This window comes from Sciurus carolinensis, chromosome 4 (genome assembly GCF_902686445.1).
Source record: "Sciurus carolinensis chromosome 4, mSciCar1.2, whole genome shotgun sequence".
NCBI lineage: Eukaryota > Metazoa > Chordata > Mammalia > Rodentia > Sciuridae > Sciurus > Sciurus carolinensis.
The window spans coordinates 7327475-7343409 of NC_062216.1; the positions used below are offsets into that span (position 1 = coordinate 7327475).

Below are 15935 nucleotides of genomic sequence, written 5' to 3' on the forward strand. Positions count from 1 at the left end.
TAATACAGCAAAACTAGCGAACACAAAGTCTGTTTTTCAAATGATGTTATTTACGATCTCTGGATTACCGTCCAGTTCCCTGGCAGATCCCATCCCTGTGCTCTCTGGAAGCGCTCCTGGGTGAGATGACCAGGGGAGGGTCAGGGACTCCAGCACACCCACTGTTTCTGCCCAGCCTGCTGCCCTCCCCGTGCATCTGAGGAGACTCCTTCCCTCTCCCACAGGGGAAATGCGCTTCCTTCCATGCAAGCTGCAGGGTCCCCCTTGCCAAGAAAGGGTAGGATGAGCAGTCACATTTCCCCAAATCGGACTCACCAAGAACCTGAATCATGAACAGAGTGGAACCCAGATGGAAGGTAGTCTCTTTTGCAGCCCTTTCAAAGGCAGTGCTCCAGGTCCATCAGGCATTCAGAGCAAAGACCCAGTCCTCCAGCCCCTCCTCTTCCCTGAGCACGACCATTCAGCATTCCTTCCCATCTCAAAACCACCACGTTGGCTGCCTATGGCTACTGAAACCGATTACCACCAACTTGGTGACTTAAAGCAATACAGTCTTATTATCTGTCAGGTCTGGCAATTGGAAGGGTGACATGGATCTCCGTGGGCCAGAATCAAGGTGTCAGTGGGGCCCAGCTCCCTCCCGGGGGGCCCTCCACTTCCTGTCCTCTGCCTTCCTTCCAGCAGGGGTGGGTGGCCTCTGAGAACCCTGGCTCCCCTTCCCACCTCTCAGTATCCTGCATTGCGTTCTCACACCCATCACTCAACTTAGCTCCTGCCTTCCTGTTCCATTTTTCAGGACTCTGCCTACATAATCCAAGATGAGCTTGTTAAAAACAAGCTGACTAGCAGCCCTAATTCCACCTTTGTGATGTAAGATGACGGGGTCCCAGGTTCCAGGGTTGAGACATGGACAGCTTGGGAGGGCGCATCCGTCCAGCCTCCTGTGGCCACCAAGGGCTTCTCCACACACCGCTATTCTGTTCAACTCAGGCACAGCCTCAGTGGCTCTGCGTAAAGAATCTCATTGACAGTTTTCTTTCATTATGTGCGTGGAGCTGTGGAGCCCCCCCCACACACACACTTGTTGCTGAAAGAGGATAGAAGCAAGATATTTCACCAGATCTTATTCTCCAGTGTGCCTGAATTTGGCCAAAAGAGAATGTTAAGTTGTGCCGCGTGGGCTACTCAAAACCTCAGAGTTGAACGTGTTGGATTCAGAATCTCAGAAACTCATGCGTATTTCAGCACTGAAAAATACGTAAGTGTCCTGTTTTCCACAGTGCTACTCCTGAAATCACATCGCCTGCCAAGCCTTTAGTGTATTTTTGCACTGCATGTTTTATTACTTGGTAGAAGCACCTGTCTGAAGAGAATCAGTGTGGACAGGCAAGTGTGTTGAAGCCATGGAGTTTTTACTCACATTAGGATCTTGTCCCTTCACCTCAAGTTCTGTAATGAATTCATACACAGCTCTATTATTAAGACAGAGTTCCCTTTGACTCTCTCTTATTCCTCCACAATTTTGTTTCATCTTGAACAAGGTGTCTTTATTGTACATAAGAACCTCCTGAAGTTATTCATCTTCTTTCACTTTATCAGCACTAATTAAACCCATTAATTAGAATAACCAACTGATAATACTTTAATACTAACTTATGTTTACTGCTTTTCTTCCTTTTTTTGCCCAAAACTTATCCTTTCTCTGCTTTTCTATTTAAGAATTTGAGAAACTTTAAATCATGGTCTGAAGTAGTAGGGCAGAGACTGAAAGAAACTTGCATGGCATTTGACTTCTATTCTACATAAAAACCTAAGTGCTGAAGCAATTTAGCATAGTACAGAAGGAATAAAAAGAGGGGATGTGATTTGATCATTCAGAGAAACTTTCCTACAGAAGAGATAGTGATAATGGCCACACCTATGCCACCAACCAGAAAATCTCCTACCAACAGAGATGAGAAGAAAGAATGCTTAGGGGTCCCAGCTCACTGAAACACAGACTCTGAACCCTGGAATTACCACAGAGATGAGAACTCGTGGAATATCTACATGTAGGAAATCACAAGAAGGCTCACAAATATTGCTATATCCTGAGGTCAATAATAGCTATGTATTACTCTACACTAAGCAGTTATCTAAGAGAATTACCTATAACAACTTATTCAAATGTTATCATGAATAGCAATTTTAGTCAATTTATTTTACTTTAGTAACTGTATTTATCCACATTCTACAGAAAAGGACATAAAATCACGTACCGATTAAGTAACTTGATGAAGGCCAAACAGCTAATAATTGATCAATGAGATTTAAAACCAAATAGGCTTTCTCATCCATTATACTACACTGTCTTCAAAGAGTGCATGCTATATTAGTCTGGACTCAGTCAAGAGAGAGATTTGAACAGGCAAAGTTTCCTATAAAGAGTTACTAATTACAATTGGTATAGTGACTTGAACAGGTTAAATTTCCAATAAACAATCACAAATTACAATTGGTATAGAAGTGATATGAGATTGATTAAGAAATCAAGAGAGTTTTAAAGAGTATCAGATACACAGATGTAAGGTGCCAATCCCTGTAGCTGAGCTACAGTATCCCAGGGACACCATTCACCACTCCTGGCTTATTACCAGGATCAAGTCCTGGTTGGTGAGGACACGGCTGTGAATTACTGGAGGAGTTTCTGTAACACTACACCAGTATAATTTGGAAATCTGCCCCCCAGGCATGACCAGAAATCTTCGGCTATGGTTTAGGTATGATCTGTCCCCAAATGGTTCATATGCTGGAAGAGTGGTCCCCAGCGTGGTGATGTTGACAGGTGGTAGAAGCCCGGTGGAAGGTAACCAGGTTGTGAGGCTCCACCTTGGTGAATGGGTTAATGCTGCCTTGTGGGAGTGGGTCAGCTGTGGTAGGGGTGGCTTAGCTCCTCAACAGGGCATTGTAATAAAAAGAGTGGTCTAGGCCGTCCTGCCTCCCTAGCTTCCTGGCTCACACACATGCCCCTTATGCCATGTGTCACATCCAGGGACCCACACTAGGATGCTGGTGCCCTGGTGTTTCAACCCTACAACCACCAAAATTGTGAGCCAGATGAACCTCTTTATAAGTTACCCAGACTCCGGTAATGTGTTATAGCAACACAAAAAAAGAGTAAGACATCTACCATCTGGGAAGTCAGGAAAAGCTGATTCATGTGAAGGTGTCTCACCAGAAGCAATCTACTATAAAACCTACACACCAGGAAAAGCAGCCGTTGGTGCTGCTGACTCCTACGTTCTGCAGGAGACGGGAGCTGGAAAAGCTAGGTGCTCTGCAGAAGCTTGATTCTAAACACGCGGCCCATGCTGCAGGAGCCTGCTGCTGGAGAAGCCACGTGCCCTACAGGAAACGAGTGCTGGAGAAGCTGCGTTCCCGGCAGCAGCTGGACTATGGACAAACTGTGCATAAGGCCAATCCCTTTTCCTCCTACTGTGTCGTTGCAGTGCCCTCTACTGACAGGGTTTAGCATTGTGTCAGCTGGCAAAGGAAAAATATTTAAAGAACCCAGATCCATTGTTACAGAGAAGGAACAAAGGGTAAATGTAGAGCTAAGAGGCCAAGTTCACTGCTTTTATTGTGCATCTTGCTTGGGTACTCGTGCAAACACTGAATCCCCACACAGAAAAATCATATATTTTTACCTAACAATAAGCTACAGTCACTCTGATTTCCTCACCCTTGCCCAATAGGAGACATGCAGTGCTCAAAATTGTAATAATCAGCCGAGTGTGGTGGTGCACATTTATAATCTCAGCAACTTGGGAGGCTAAGGCAAGAGGATTGCAAGTTCAAGGCCCACATCAGCAACTGAACTAGACCCTGTCTCAAAATTAAAAATAAAGAATAAAACAGGACTTGGGATGCAGCTCAGTGGTAGAGCACCCCTGAGTTACATCATTAGCACCAAATCATCATCCTCATCATCATCATCTAAGCCTTCTCTGGATGTCTTCTCCAAACTCCTCCCACAAACCCATTCAGAGACTTCTGACCCGATGCCAGGTGTACCCACAGAAGCAGCCCCACTACCAGCACCAACTGTCTGCTCCTCAGCCTTCCATTGCTGTGAAAAATGCCTGCAGTAATCAACTCAGGAGGAAGACTGACTTGGTTCATAGTTCCAGAGGTTTCCGTCTGCAGTCACTTGACCCTGTGCTTGGGGCCTGTGACAAAGCACAGTATTATGGTTGAGAGTATGTGGCCAAGTGAAACTGCTCACCTCGAGTCATTGGGAAGCAGAAAGAGGGAGAGACCCCTGTGACCTCACTTCCTTCCACAGGGCCCCACATCCTAAGGTGGCACCACCTGAAACAGTGCTGCAGACGGGGGAGTTGGGACAAGTAGGCGGAGCACAGGAATTTTAGTGCAGGGAAACTCTCCAGTCGGGTACAGTGATCTCAGCACAAGTCATCATACATTTGTCAAAATTCACAGAGTGTACAATACAAAAAGCGAACCCTCACATGAAGTATGGACTCTGGTTGACACGAAGTGTCTGTGTCGGTTCCCTGATTGGAATGATTCTACCACACTCACGTGAGAGGTCAGCTGTCTGAGGCTGTGCATTGGGATAGTGGGAGGCAGATGATGCCGGAACTCCTTCAGCTTTTTCCTGAACCCAAAACTTCTCTAAAACTTAAAATCTACTCATCAAAAAGGAAGAGAAAAAGCAACTTCCAACAAAACCTCAAGAAGCAGGCTCAAAAAAATGAATCATATCTATGAACCCTGAACACAATGCATGGAATCCTGCATCCAATTTGAGATTGTGAAAAGTTCTTCAAATAAAATGTGAGGCATAAGAAAAAAAAAAAAGATAACTTAATGATAGCATAATAATGGGAAAAGAAGGCCATGATTTGAGAAAAAATTTACTTAAATGGTTTATTAAATTTTAAAAAATTGTGATGCTTAACAAGTGTTTGGGGTTCAGTTTTAAGGCTATTTTAAAATATGGAATAAATTACTTTTATGTTTTAAAAAATGTGTACTGAGTGTGATATCAAAAGGCTGGAGGAGTAGGAGATGCCATGCTTCGTGCCCCCACAAGAAGAGATATTTAGATAGCTGTTCATGAATGCAAACATCCCCGGGAGGTTTATGGCCATCCGAAGGTAACACAATGGAGCAAAGCAAGTGGGGGGTAACTGCACTGTGCAGACAGAGCGGCACCCTGGGATATCTGGAGGTGGCCAGGAACAAACGGGGAGGACTGTCAGTATCAGCTACGGGGCAGGCGCACCATAGCCCCCTGCTGCCGCCAGCTCCAGGGCAGAAGACGCTGGGTGCATAACTCCCCCAAGAAGGTCCCCACAGTGCTGCCCTGATGCTGTGGTCACCATCCCACCAGCCCTGTGCATCTCCTGCCCCCCAGAGCAACGCCCAATCCACACGCCTGCACTCCAGATCCTGGCTGAGACACGCTCCGTGTACTCCGGCTGCGGATCCCTCCCAGGATTCCCTACGCTCCCAGCCTCAAATATCAGAGGCACTGCCATAGTGAGTTAGCCCCCACCCTAAACACGGATCCACCCTTGCTCCATGTTTCAGATCCCAGTGGCACCACCATCCATGAGCACCTGTGCTGCAGACACTGGACTGTCCCTCAAGCAGGCACGTCCATGTCCCAGGCTAGGGGCAGCAGTGACTCTGCAAATGCCCACATTCCAGACCCTGCTTTTCCAGTGGTTCCAGAAGCAACTGCAACTCTAACCCAGGGACACCGTGGCTCTGCACACACGCCTGGGCAAGGGCACACACATGCCTGAGCATGGGCACACACCTGGGCATGGGTGAACACACACGAGGGTATGGGCGCAAACAAGCCTGGGCATGGGCACACACACATGGGCATGGGCACACAAAAGGCTGGGCATGGGCGCACACACGCCTGGGCATGGGCACACAAAAGCATGGGCATGGGCACATACAAGCCTGGGCATGGGCACACCCACATGGGCATGGGCACAGACAAGCCTGGGCATGGGCACACAAAAACCTGGGCATGGGCGAAACAAGTGTGGGCATGGGCACACACACATGGGCATGGGCACACACAAGCCTGGGCATGGGCACACCCACATGGGCATGGGCACACACAAGCCTGGGCATGGGCACACCCACATGGGCATGGACACACACACATGGGCATGGGCACACAAAGCCTGGGCATGGGCGCACACAAGACTGGGCACAGGCACAACTCACCTGGGCATGGACACACACACATAGGCATGGACACACACACACAGGCATGGGCACACACAAGCCTGGGCATGGGCACACACAAGCCTGGGCATGGGCACACACACATGGGCATGGGCGCACACACATGGGCATGGGCACAGACAAGCCTGGGTATGGGCGCACACAAGCCTGGGCATGGGCGCACACACACCTGGGCATGGGCACACACGAGCATTGCATGGATGCACACACACATGGGCATGGGCGCACACAATCATGGGCATGGGTGCAAACACATGGGCATGGGCACACATGAGCATTGCATGGACGCACACATGCATGGGCATGGGCGCAAACACGCATGGGTATCAGTACACACACACCTGGGCATGGGCGCTCACAAGCATGGGCATGGATGCACACACACATGGGCATGTGCGCACACACTCCTGGGCATGGGCTCACACAAACAAGGCATGAGCACACACACACCTGGGCATGAGCACACACACGCCTGGGCATGGGCGCACACTCACCTGGGCATGGGCGCGTGCACACACATACACACTGCTAACCCTGATTCCTCAGCTACTCCACATGCACTTGTAGCTTACAAACCATTACCAACATGGCAGCTCAGGGTGCCTACATGCTGCCTACATGCTGCCTACATACCAGAACCACAGCTTCCCTGGACCCGAGTCGCAGTCCCTGCTCCACATATCCCTGCTCCAGACCTCAACTCCAGCACCACATCACAGGTACCATGTGTCAGACACCAGTACCACTGCCACTCTGTGCAAGCCCATGAGCCAGAACCAGTGCCAAGAGGATACCCTCAACCACCAATTCCCATAAAAGGAAAAGAGATCAGAAGGATCAGTCACCACCACAAACCCAGTAGCACTGACTGCCGCTGTAGGTACCCAGAGCTAGGCTGCTAAGGACCCCTGAAATCACTGCTAAGCGCTTCCCTCATTTAAGACACATTAAGACACAGCCTCTGTGTCTTCACTGGAGAGAAAGTACACTTCATCCGACCAGAACTCATCCATAGAGAAAATCTTCCTTCCAAAAACCATCCCGTAAAATCTGGAACTGGTGACTGCTCCAGCAAATGTATGGGTATCAATGAAAAAAGGAAGAAGAAAGAAAAACTGAAGAAAATTACATCAGCAAAGTAACCATATTTTTCAGATCAACCCCAGAAAAATGGAAATCTATGAACCAACTGGCAAATCATTCAAAATATTTGTTTTAAGGAAGCTCAGCAAGATAGAAGAGATGACACGGTGAAATTAGGACACACACAAAATTCAACAGAGAGACAGAAGTCATAAAAAAGAGCCAAACAGAATTCTAAACAGAAAACTATGATGAATGAAGTAAAAAATTCAATATACAAAACCAGAATTTATCAAGTAGAAAAAAGTATCTGTCAACTCAGAAAATATTCAGAGGAAAAAAAAGTAAAAAGAATGAAAATGAATAGCCTCAGGATGTACAGGGACCATCAAGAGAGCTGCCATTTGCATTATGAGAATTATTGATGGAACTGATGGAACGACCAAAAAACAAAAAACAAAAAAAAAAAAAAAAGAGGGGGACAGAAAGCTTACCTAAAGAAAAAAATAAATGGAACTTCTCAAACCTGGAGAAAGATAGGAACATCCAGGTACAGGAAATTAAAAAGTTTCTGAACATGTTCAACCCAAAGAACACTACACAAAGACATTAAGCAAACTTTAAAACAGCCTAGTGTTGGCATAAAACAGATCATGGAAACAAACTAGAAGTACATAAATAACCCCAGCATTTACAATCAACTGATTCTCAACAAAGGTGTCAAAAACATGCAATGGAGAAAGTAACTCTTCAATAAATGGTGCTCAGAAAACTGGATATGCACATGCAAAAACAAAAAAAAAAATGAAACTAGACCTCTCTTACTCTGCACAAAAGTCAACTCAAAATGAACCAATGACCCAAATGTGAGACCCCCAACTATGAAAATACTAGAAGAAAACAAAGGCAACACTTCAATATATTGGAGTAGGCAAAGGTAATTTGAATTAAGAACCCAAAGCGAAGGCAACAAAAGCAAAACTAGACAAGTGAAATTACATCAACCTAAACAGCTTTTGCATAACTAAAGAAACAATCATCAGAGTCAAGAGACAACCTACAGAATGGGAGAAAATGTGTGCAAACTGTTTATCTGGCAAGGGATTAATATCCAGAATTTGTAAGGAACTCAATTCAGTAGCAAAAAAAAAAAAAAAAAAAAAAAAAGGCTGATTTAAACATTAGAAAATCATCTGAATAGACCTTTCTCAAAAGAAAACATAAAGAATATGAAAAAAAATGCTAACATCATTATTCATGAGGAAAGTGCAAATCAAATCCATAATGTTAGGATGGATTTTATCAGTTAGATTGGCTATTATCAAAAAGACAAAAAAAATTATAAATGTTAATGAGGATATGGAGGATGAGGACTCATACCTGTTGGTGGGGATATAAATTAGTACAGCCACTATAAAAAACCTCATGGAGCTCCCTCAAGAATTAAAAGTAGAACCAGTTTGGGGTCCTGCAATCCCACTATATTATATTTTTCAAAGGAAATGAAATCATTACATTAAAGAGATGCCCGACTCCAATGTTTTTTGCAACACTATTTGCAATAGCCAACCTATGGAATCCACCTCAGTATCCACTAACAGATAAGTTAAGAACATGTGGGAGATATATATATATATATATATTTACCCTGATTTGGTCATTATGCATCATATACATGTATTGAATTACAACAGTAGGCTCCATAAATAAATCAAATATCATAACCCAATTAAAAATTTATAAAACACAGAAACAAGAAATTATTTTTAAAAGTTTTACAGAAACAAAGTTGACTAAAATTATTGACTTCCAGTGAAACTGAGAACCCAGAGAAAAAGGAAAAGATTAGCCATCTGGTTTCCTGTAATTAGGTTAATCTGTTACCAAATTTAGAGGCTCAGGGGTTTGGAAGTATGCCAACGGAAGCTGTTTTAGTTCTTCACTTGTTACCCTTCACTGACCAAGGGGAACCTCAGGCCCCCAGAAGTAAATAAAAGCCCTGTTTCACCATCGCTGACCACTCACCACTCTGCCGGGCACACAACATGAGATTCCATTCCCTTCTTTCTTTTCTCTTCCTCTTTGTGACAATAACACCGAAAGGTAAGATGGTGAAGGGATTGTGGAGGTGAGTTCTTAGGGACCCACTCAGATGCACGTGACTCAGCCGCACGTGACTCAGATGCAATGCACAGCCTTGGGTACTCATAAGTCTGACATCTCCCAGAACTGATGAGGTCAAAATTAAGGAGCAGAACAAGGAGTTCCATCAACATCAAGTGGAGCCCAAGAGCACCGTGATTAGAAAACTGGGCCCACGTAAAGAATTAGAAGTACAGAAGCCCTGCCATGAGACTTAAGGCTTAGTAAAAAAAAAAAAAAAAAAAAAAACTGGGCAAAAGGGCCCCAGTCTCCAAACAGGAGAACAAAAATGGCAGCCATTGATTCAGACCTGGTTAGGGAAAGGAAGAATATGGGGTCTATTAGTGAAAAACATATGAAAGGTACAAGTTAGGCCAATAAGACAGAGCTCAAGGAGAGAGGAGGATTGCAACGGCTTATAAAAGACCAGTGTAAATTGAGGAGCAATTTGGAGACAATATAAACAATGGAGTGAAGCTCCAGTGGAACAAATTTATAAGCATAAGGCAAATAATGCAAAAAGTATTTTAAGAATCTGAGTTTTATCCTTGGGACCATGATTCAGAAGCCACCACCTCTGGTTGTTTCATCCAGATCCTGGCAGAACTGACAAAATTTTCTCCATTGTTAATGGCAAGATGTCGATGTCTTAAAATAATGTCTGTGGGCATTGCACTCGACTTCTTTCTTGGTTCACCTCTGAGATTCTTTTAAGTGCAGTCAAAGCCACTCACTTGTTTGATCTTTGCCTAATCTATGAACATTTCGGGATGCACCTGACATACAGCTGTCTCCTCATTAAGATATTTAGGTAATTTTCATTTTACTTCTCGGTTTTGGTCAGAAGACATTAACATTTGATGTAAAAGTATATGACGGTGATTATTTAAAATTAGAAGGCATTTTCATGGTCAAATCTTTCATTTTAGATAAAATAAGCCATTTTCCCCTAAAGAACATGCTTTGCTAAGGTCACATAGGTAGAGGCACCACTGAAACTAGAACCAAGCATCTTTCATCTGAGTCCATGTTGTTTCCCAACACCCACAGGCCTGGGTGTGCACATAAAAATGGTATTGTGTCTGCCACACTTTTGTCTCAAAATCTCCAAATTTTATGTTGAAGAAACTAAGGCGATTTTCTGTCCTGTGTGACAACATGGCCAATCCTGGAGACATAATGCTAAGGGAAATAAACCAGTCGTGGAAGACAAAACTTCTTAACTCCTCTTCTGTGAGGTACCTGAAATAGTCAAACTCCTAGAAATAGATACTAGAAAGGTGGTTCCCAGGGATTGGAGAAGGAAGAACTGGGAATCTACTATTCAAATGGTAGAAAGTTGCAGTTAGGCAAGATGAATTAACTCTAGAGATCAACTGTACATCACGTCCACGGCACTTAAAATGTGTGAAAAGAGTGAGTCTCATGGTAAGCATTCTTTCCATAATAAAAAAAATGGAGAATAAGAGATTTTGGAGGTGGATACAGAGTTAGTCTCCCATGAATCTAAGAAGGCCTCTGAAGAGAGGCTTTCCTTCCAGGCCATGACGGCTTCCTCCAGGGCAGGCGGGATCAGCTCTCGTTGGTCTTCCCAAATCATCTGTGTCAGGAGAATGACTGAACCAAGGTCCTAGGGTTCTCATCGGAAGGAATCACTTTCAGATGACCCAGTCTCCTGTGAACAGAGGCTATTAAAGTCACTCGGAAAGGTCAAAACATCTCCCTTCTGCATATTGAGGTACTCTTGGACACATTATGAAATGATGATGATTAAATTTCTTTAATAGTCAGCTGTTTGTTAGCTCTTAACAATAATTAATTTCCAAGCTATCTGCAAACAGTATATTCCTTAAAATTCTGATTTTTGATCCCTGCCTTGGGACAGGGGACCTGGAACCCTTATCTGGAATCAGTTAGGTAATCACTTTATTTCTTTGAGTAAACTGAGTGGCTGGATCATGAAGAGTTGGTTATAACATTTGCCGGGAAAAATAATCTAATCAGATAACCAAAAAAAAAAAAAAAATCTGTTCTCATGAAGAAAATTCCTGCCAAGAAACGACAGAATTAAAAACTTTGGTTTATCAGCTAGAATCTAAGGAAGGTTACCTGATCACTACTTGAATATATTTTGTACATGTCCTTGAATTTCTCAAAAGAAGAATCCAGGTACCCCACAAACATAGGAAAAGTGCACATTTATTTACATATGTACACATGCACACATGTACCTGCTGAGAGGAGGGACAGAAAGAGGTCAGGATGCAAAACTCTTCAACTGATTCATTAGCCCTAAGAAAATTATAGTATTTGTATACTGACTCTGGAGAACAAAATAACATTTAGGTAGAGCCCCTAAGACAGGAACAGAAGAGAGTTTGAACTTGTACATTACACAGAGAAAAGAATGCCGTTCTCTCTTTTGGTTGGTAGAGTCCCAGGAAAACCTATCTCTTCCAAACCCTGTCCTTCTCCACCACCAGAAAATCTGAAAAGTTAATAACTCAATGAGTTCTAGGAGATCACATCCCTTAGAGATTAAACAGATGGGCTATTGTAAAATCTTTTGTTTTAGTGTGATTCTGTTTTCCCCACTTCATCTACAAAAATTTGTGCTGTGATAAACATGAAGTGAGCCTATAAATTGTTTCTCCCAACAGTAATTATTAATAGGTATCCTTCCTCCCACTGACATTTGATTTAACCATGATAACATTTTTAAATCCTCTCATTCTGAAACCTGTTAGAGAGTCACTGTCTCCATTGCTCTATGTCTATGATAACATCAATTAAGTCTGAAAATAAATGTCAGTATCTAGGAATAAATAATTTTCCCCATGAACCAAGTAGTTTAATATTACCTCCTTAACTTGAGCAAGTACCATGGACATGAAACTGGCAAAAGACTGGCAAAATAACTCCTTGGCTCCCTGTTCCCAGGATGTCTCCTCAAATTAAACACATTTAATTATATATTAAATTAATTTGAGGAGACATCCTGGGAACAGGGAGCCAAGGAGTTATTTTGCCAGTATAACTATCAGTAATGTGAAGAGAGAGCCTACAGAGGGGGAGAAAATCTTTGCCAATCATACTTCAGATAGAGCTCTAATTGCCAGAATATATAAGGAACAAAAAACTCTACACCAAGAGTATACATAATCCAATCAACAAATGGGCTAAGGAAATGAACAGACACTTCACACCATACAAGAAGATCTACAAGCAATCAACAGATATATGAAAAAATATTCAACATCTCTAGTAATAAGAGAAATGCAAATCAAACTACCCTAAAATTCCATCTCACCCCAATTAGAATGGCGATTATCAAGAATACAAGCAACAACAGGTGTTGGCCAGGATGTGGGGGGAAAAGGTACACTCATACATTGCTGGTGGGATTGCAAATCAGTGTAGGCACTCTGGAAAGCAGTATGGAGATTCCTCAGAAAGCTTGGAATGGAACCACCATTTGACCCAGCTATCCCACTCCTTGTCCTATACCCAAAGGACTTAAAATCAGCATACTACAGAGATACAGTCACATCAATGTTCATAGCTGCTCAATTCACAATAGCCAGATTGTGGAACCAACCTAGATGCCCTTCAATTGATGAATGAATAAAGAAACTGTGGTATATATGTACAATGGAATATTACTCAGCCATAAAGAATGATAAAATCATGGGAATTGAAGGCAAATGGATGAAATTGGAGAATATCATGCTAAGTGAGATAAGCCAATCTCAAAAAACCAAAGGACGAATGATCTCACTAATAAGCGGATGATGACACATAATGGGGGTTGGGAGGGGTTAGTGTTAGGGTTAGGGTTAGGGAGGGGGCAAGAATGGAGGAAGAAAGGACTGTATAGAGGGAGAAGAGAGGTGGGAGGGGTGAGAGGGGTGGGGGGAAGGGAAAAAATAACAGAATGAATCAAACAACATTACCCTATGTAAATTTATGATTACACAAATGGTATGCCTTTACTCCAGGTACAAACAGAGAAACAACATGTATCCCATTTGTTTACAATAAAAAAAAATTAAACTTCACAAGCAGCAGGAAGCAGAGCACCAGTGGGATGAATTGTTTTGCTCCTTTGGCTGAAGCAAGACTCCCACATTCCACCCTACTCTGCATGGGATACCTCCAAGGTCGTAGGACACAGTACGGCCTTTTCCTGATATGACCATCAGCTGGGTTCAGTAGTGCACACCTGTAATCCCAGCACCCTGGGAGGCTGAGGCAGGAGAATCTCAAGTTCAAGGCCAGCCTCAGCAACTTTTTGAGACTGTCTCAAAAAACAAAAAGGGTTGGGGATGTAGCTCAGTGGTAGAACATTCGTAAGCAATCTCCAGTGCCCGAGGGGGGAATAAAGAGGAAAAGGAAAGAAAAGGCAAAACCTGTAAGTTTTATCAGACATTGCACTAAATGCATGGGAAGTAATAAGATCAACAGCAGCAACAGGACCACTAGGCTGCGGAACAGGAAGTCTGCACTCCATGAAGACACAGAGCTGAGTCGTGCCTTCAGTGACTGGCTGGTGAGACGTGTTCTTTCCCTGAAAGATAGCCACTTTCTCTCCCAGAAAAAGTGGGCAAAGTGGGGAAGTATTAGCAGGATATGATCCCGCTCCCCATCATTCCACTCTCTTGCTGCGCAAAGACCCTGAGTTTACAATCGACAAACCTGACAGCAGAGTGTAGCCAAACCACACTGGGTTGATACTGCCATCTCGGGTGCAGCGGCCCATCTGACTGGGGATGTTTTTCTACAGAGTAGAGAAACAATGATGATAACTTAGTGTTTAAATACAAAACAGTGACAAAAAGATTGAGAGCCCAAAAAGCCATCAAACTGTTAGTGGAACCATAGAGGTTAGGCATCCAAGAAGCCCTTCAGACCTCATGTATCACAAGATCTAAAAAACAAAATGAGTCAGGTGGCTTCAGAGGATGGTCAGAAAACAACTTCTATGAAGAAACATAAGCAGAGGTGCTCTTATCAACATCCTCCATGATCCCCTGGGGAAAGAATGAACCCTGGTTATGCTGGAAAGGCAAGAGGACGGTTGGACAGCAGTGGACCTTAGCTATGTGCTCTTCCGCAGCCATGCGAATTCTCTGTGTCTTTCACACACACACACACACACACACACACACACACACACACACTTCCTCTGAAGTGAGGAAAACAGTTAAGGTGAAGAACTGACACATTTCTACAAAAGGAGATGGAAATGAGACCAAGTGCCACCTGATAGGCAGGACACAGGCACAGATGGGAGGAAAGATGGGTACCGCCTTTGAAATGGTGCTTCTTAGTGGAGGCATTTTTGGCATTGCACACAAGACAATTCATTGGAGAAGAAGCTTAGTGATGCTGAGCCTTACCCACTAAATTCCAAAGGGAACTTTCTAGTCAAGCGACAGTAACAAAGAGTCCCACCCATTTCAAAATGTACTGCTCCAGGCAAAGGCTCTATCTCTAAAATCTTTTAGAAATCATCCTACCCCTGCAAGGTGCATATAATCCTGCACTTTTAGCCCCTCTTCCAAAAGCAGTTGTGCTTCCTCTGTATCTGATCCTTTCATGCAGGCAATATGTTGCCTTCTAGCCCAAAGTCACCCTTCTGGAGGTTAATTGTTTTATGTAGATGTCCAATAATTTGATGGTGAATTAATGACTTGTCAAATCTCTTCCTGTGCAGGAAAGACTGGCGTTATCCCAGGAGAAAAGCAGTGCATTAATTTGAAAGGGACGTGCAAGGACTTTGCGTGCACGTCTGTGGATGACACCATCGGTGTGTGCAATGAGAAGAAGAAGTGCTGTAGGAAGTGGTGGATACTTGAGCCCTACCCAACCCCAGTCCCCAAAGGAAAATCTCCGTAGATGGGAGCAGACCCACCCCAACTCTGGCATGCACAGACAACCTGGGCAAGAATCTTGGACCAAGCTTACTTTTCTCCCTTGACTAAAAATAAATGTCATCCTAACTCCACAGGTCCCTGGGCCATTTCCTCTTGATGTACATTCAGTCCTCTTAAGAACAACAAGCATAGCCTGGTGAAATGGCGCAGGCCTGTAATCCCAGCAGCTCGGAAGGCTGAGGCAGGAGGATCACAAGTTCAAAGCCAGCCTCAGCAACTTAGCAAGGCCCTAAGCAACTCACTGAGACCCTGTCTCTAATAGAATATTGAAAAGGGCTGGGGATGTCGCTCAGTGGTTAAGTGCCCCTGGGTTCAACCCCCAGTACAAAAAAAAAAAAAAATGCAAGAGTAATCTATAGAAGAATTTCATAACCTGAAGACATTTATACAAAATGCAAGTTTCTAAGAAAAAAGACAAAGGTAAAATCTTAAATATGTAAAATAATAAGAATATGAAACATCAATTGATAGAGTTAGCTATCTGAAGTAGAATATCAACCC

General features: G+C 43.6%; 1 protein-coding gene across 1 annotated transcript; it reads left to right on the forward strand.

Moving 5' to 3' along the window:
* The first annotated feature begins 9401 nt into the window (after nt 1-9401).
* Nucleotides 9402-15396, forward strand: LOC124982062 (beta-defensin 130B-like). Its single transcript, XM_047548253.1, has 2 exons — nt 9402-9459; nt 15215-15396. Exons 1-2 carry the CDS (start codon nt 9402-9404, stop codon nt 15394-15396), a joined length of 240 nt encoding a protein of 79 aa, XP_047404209.1.
* The last annotated feature ends 539 nt before the right edge of the window (nt 15397-15935 follow it).

What these genes read in the sequence shown, in the direction of transcription:
- LOC124982062 (XM_047548253.1), top strand. Translation starts at nt 9,402, where the DNA reads ATGAGATTCCATTCCCTTCTTTCTTTTCTCTTCCTCTTTGTGACAATA. An exon ending in TGTGACAATAACACCGAAAG is followed by an intron (nt 9,460 to 15,214) that starts GTAAGATGGTGA and finishes CTTCCTGTGCAG; the next exon opens with GAAAGACTGGCGTTATCCCA.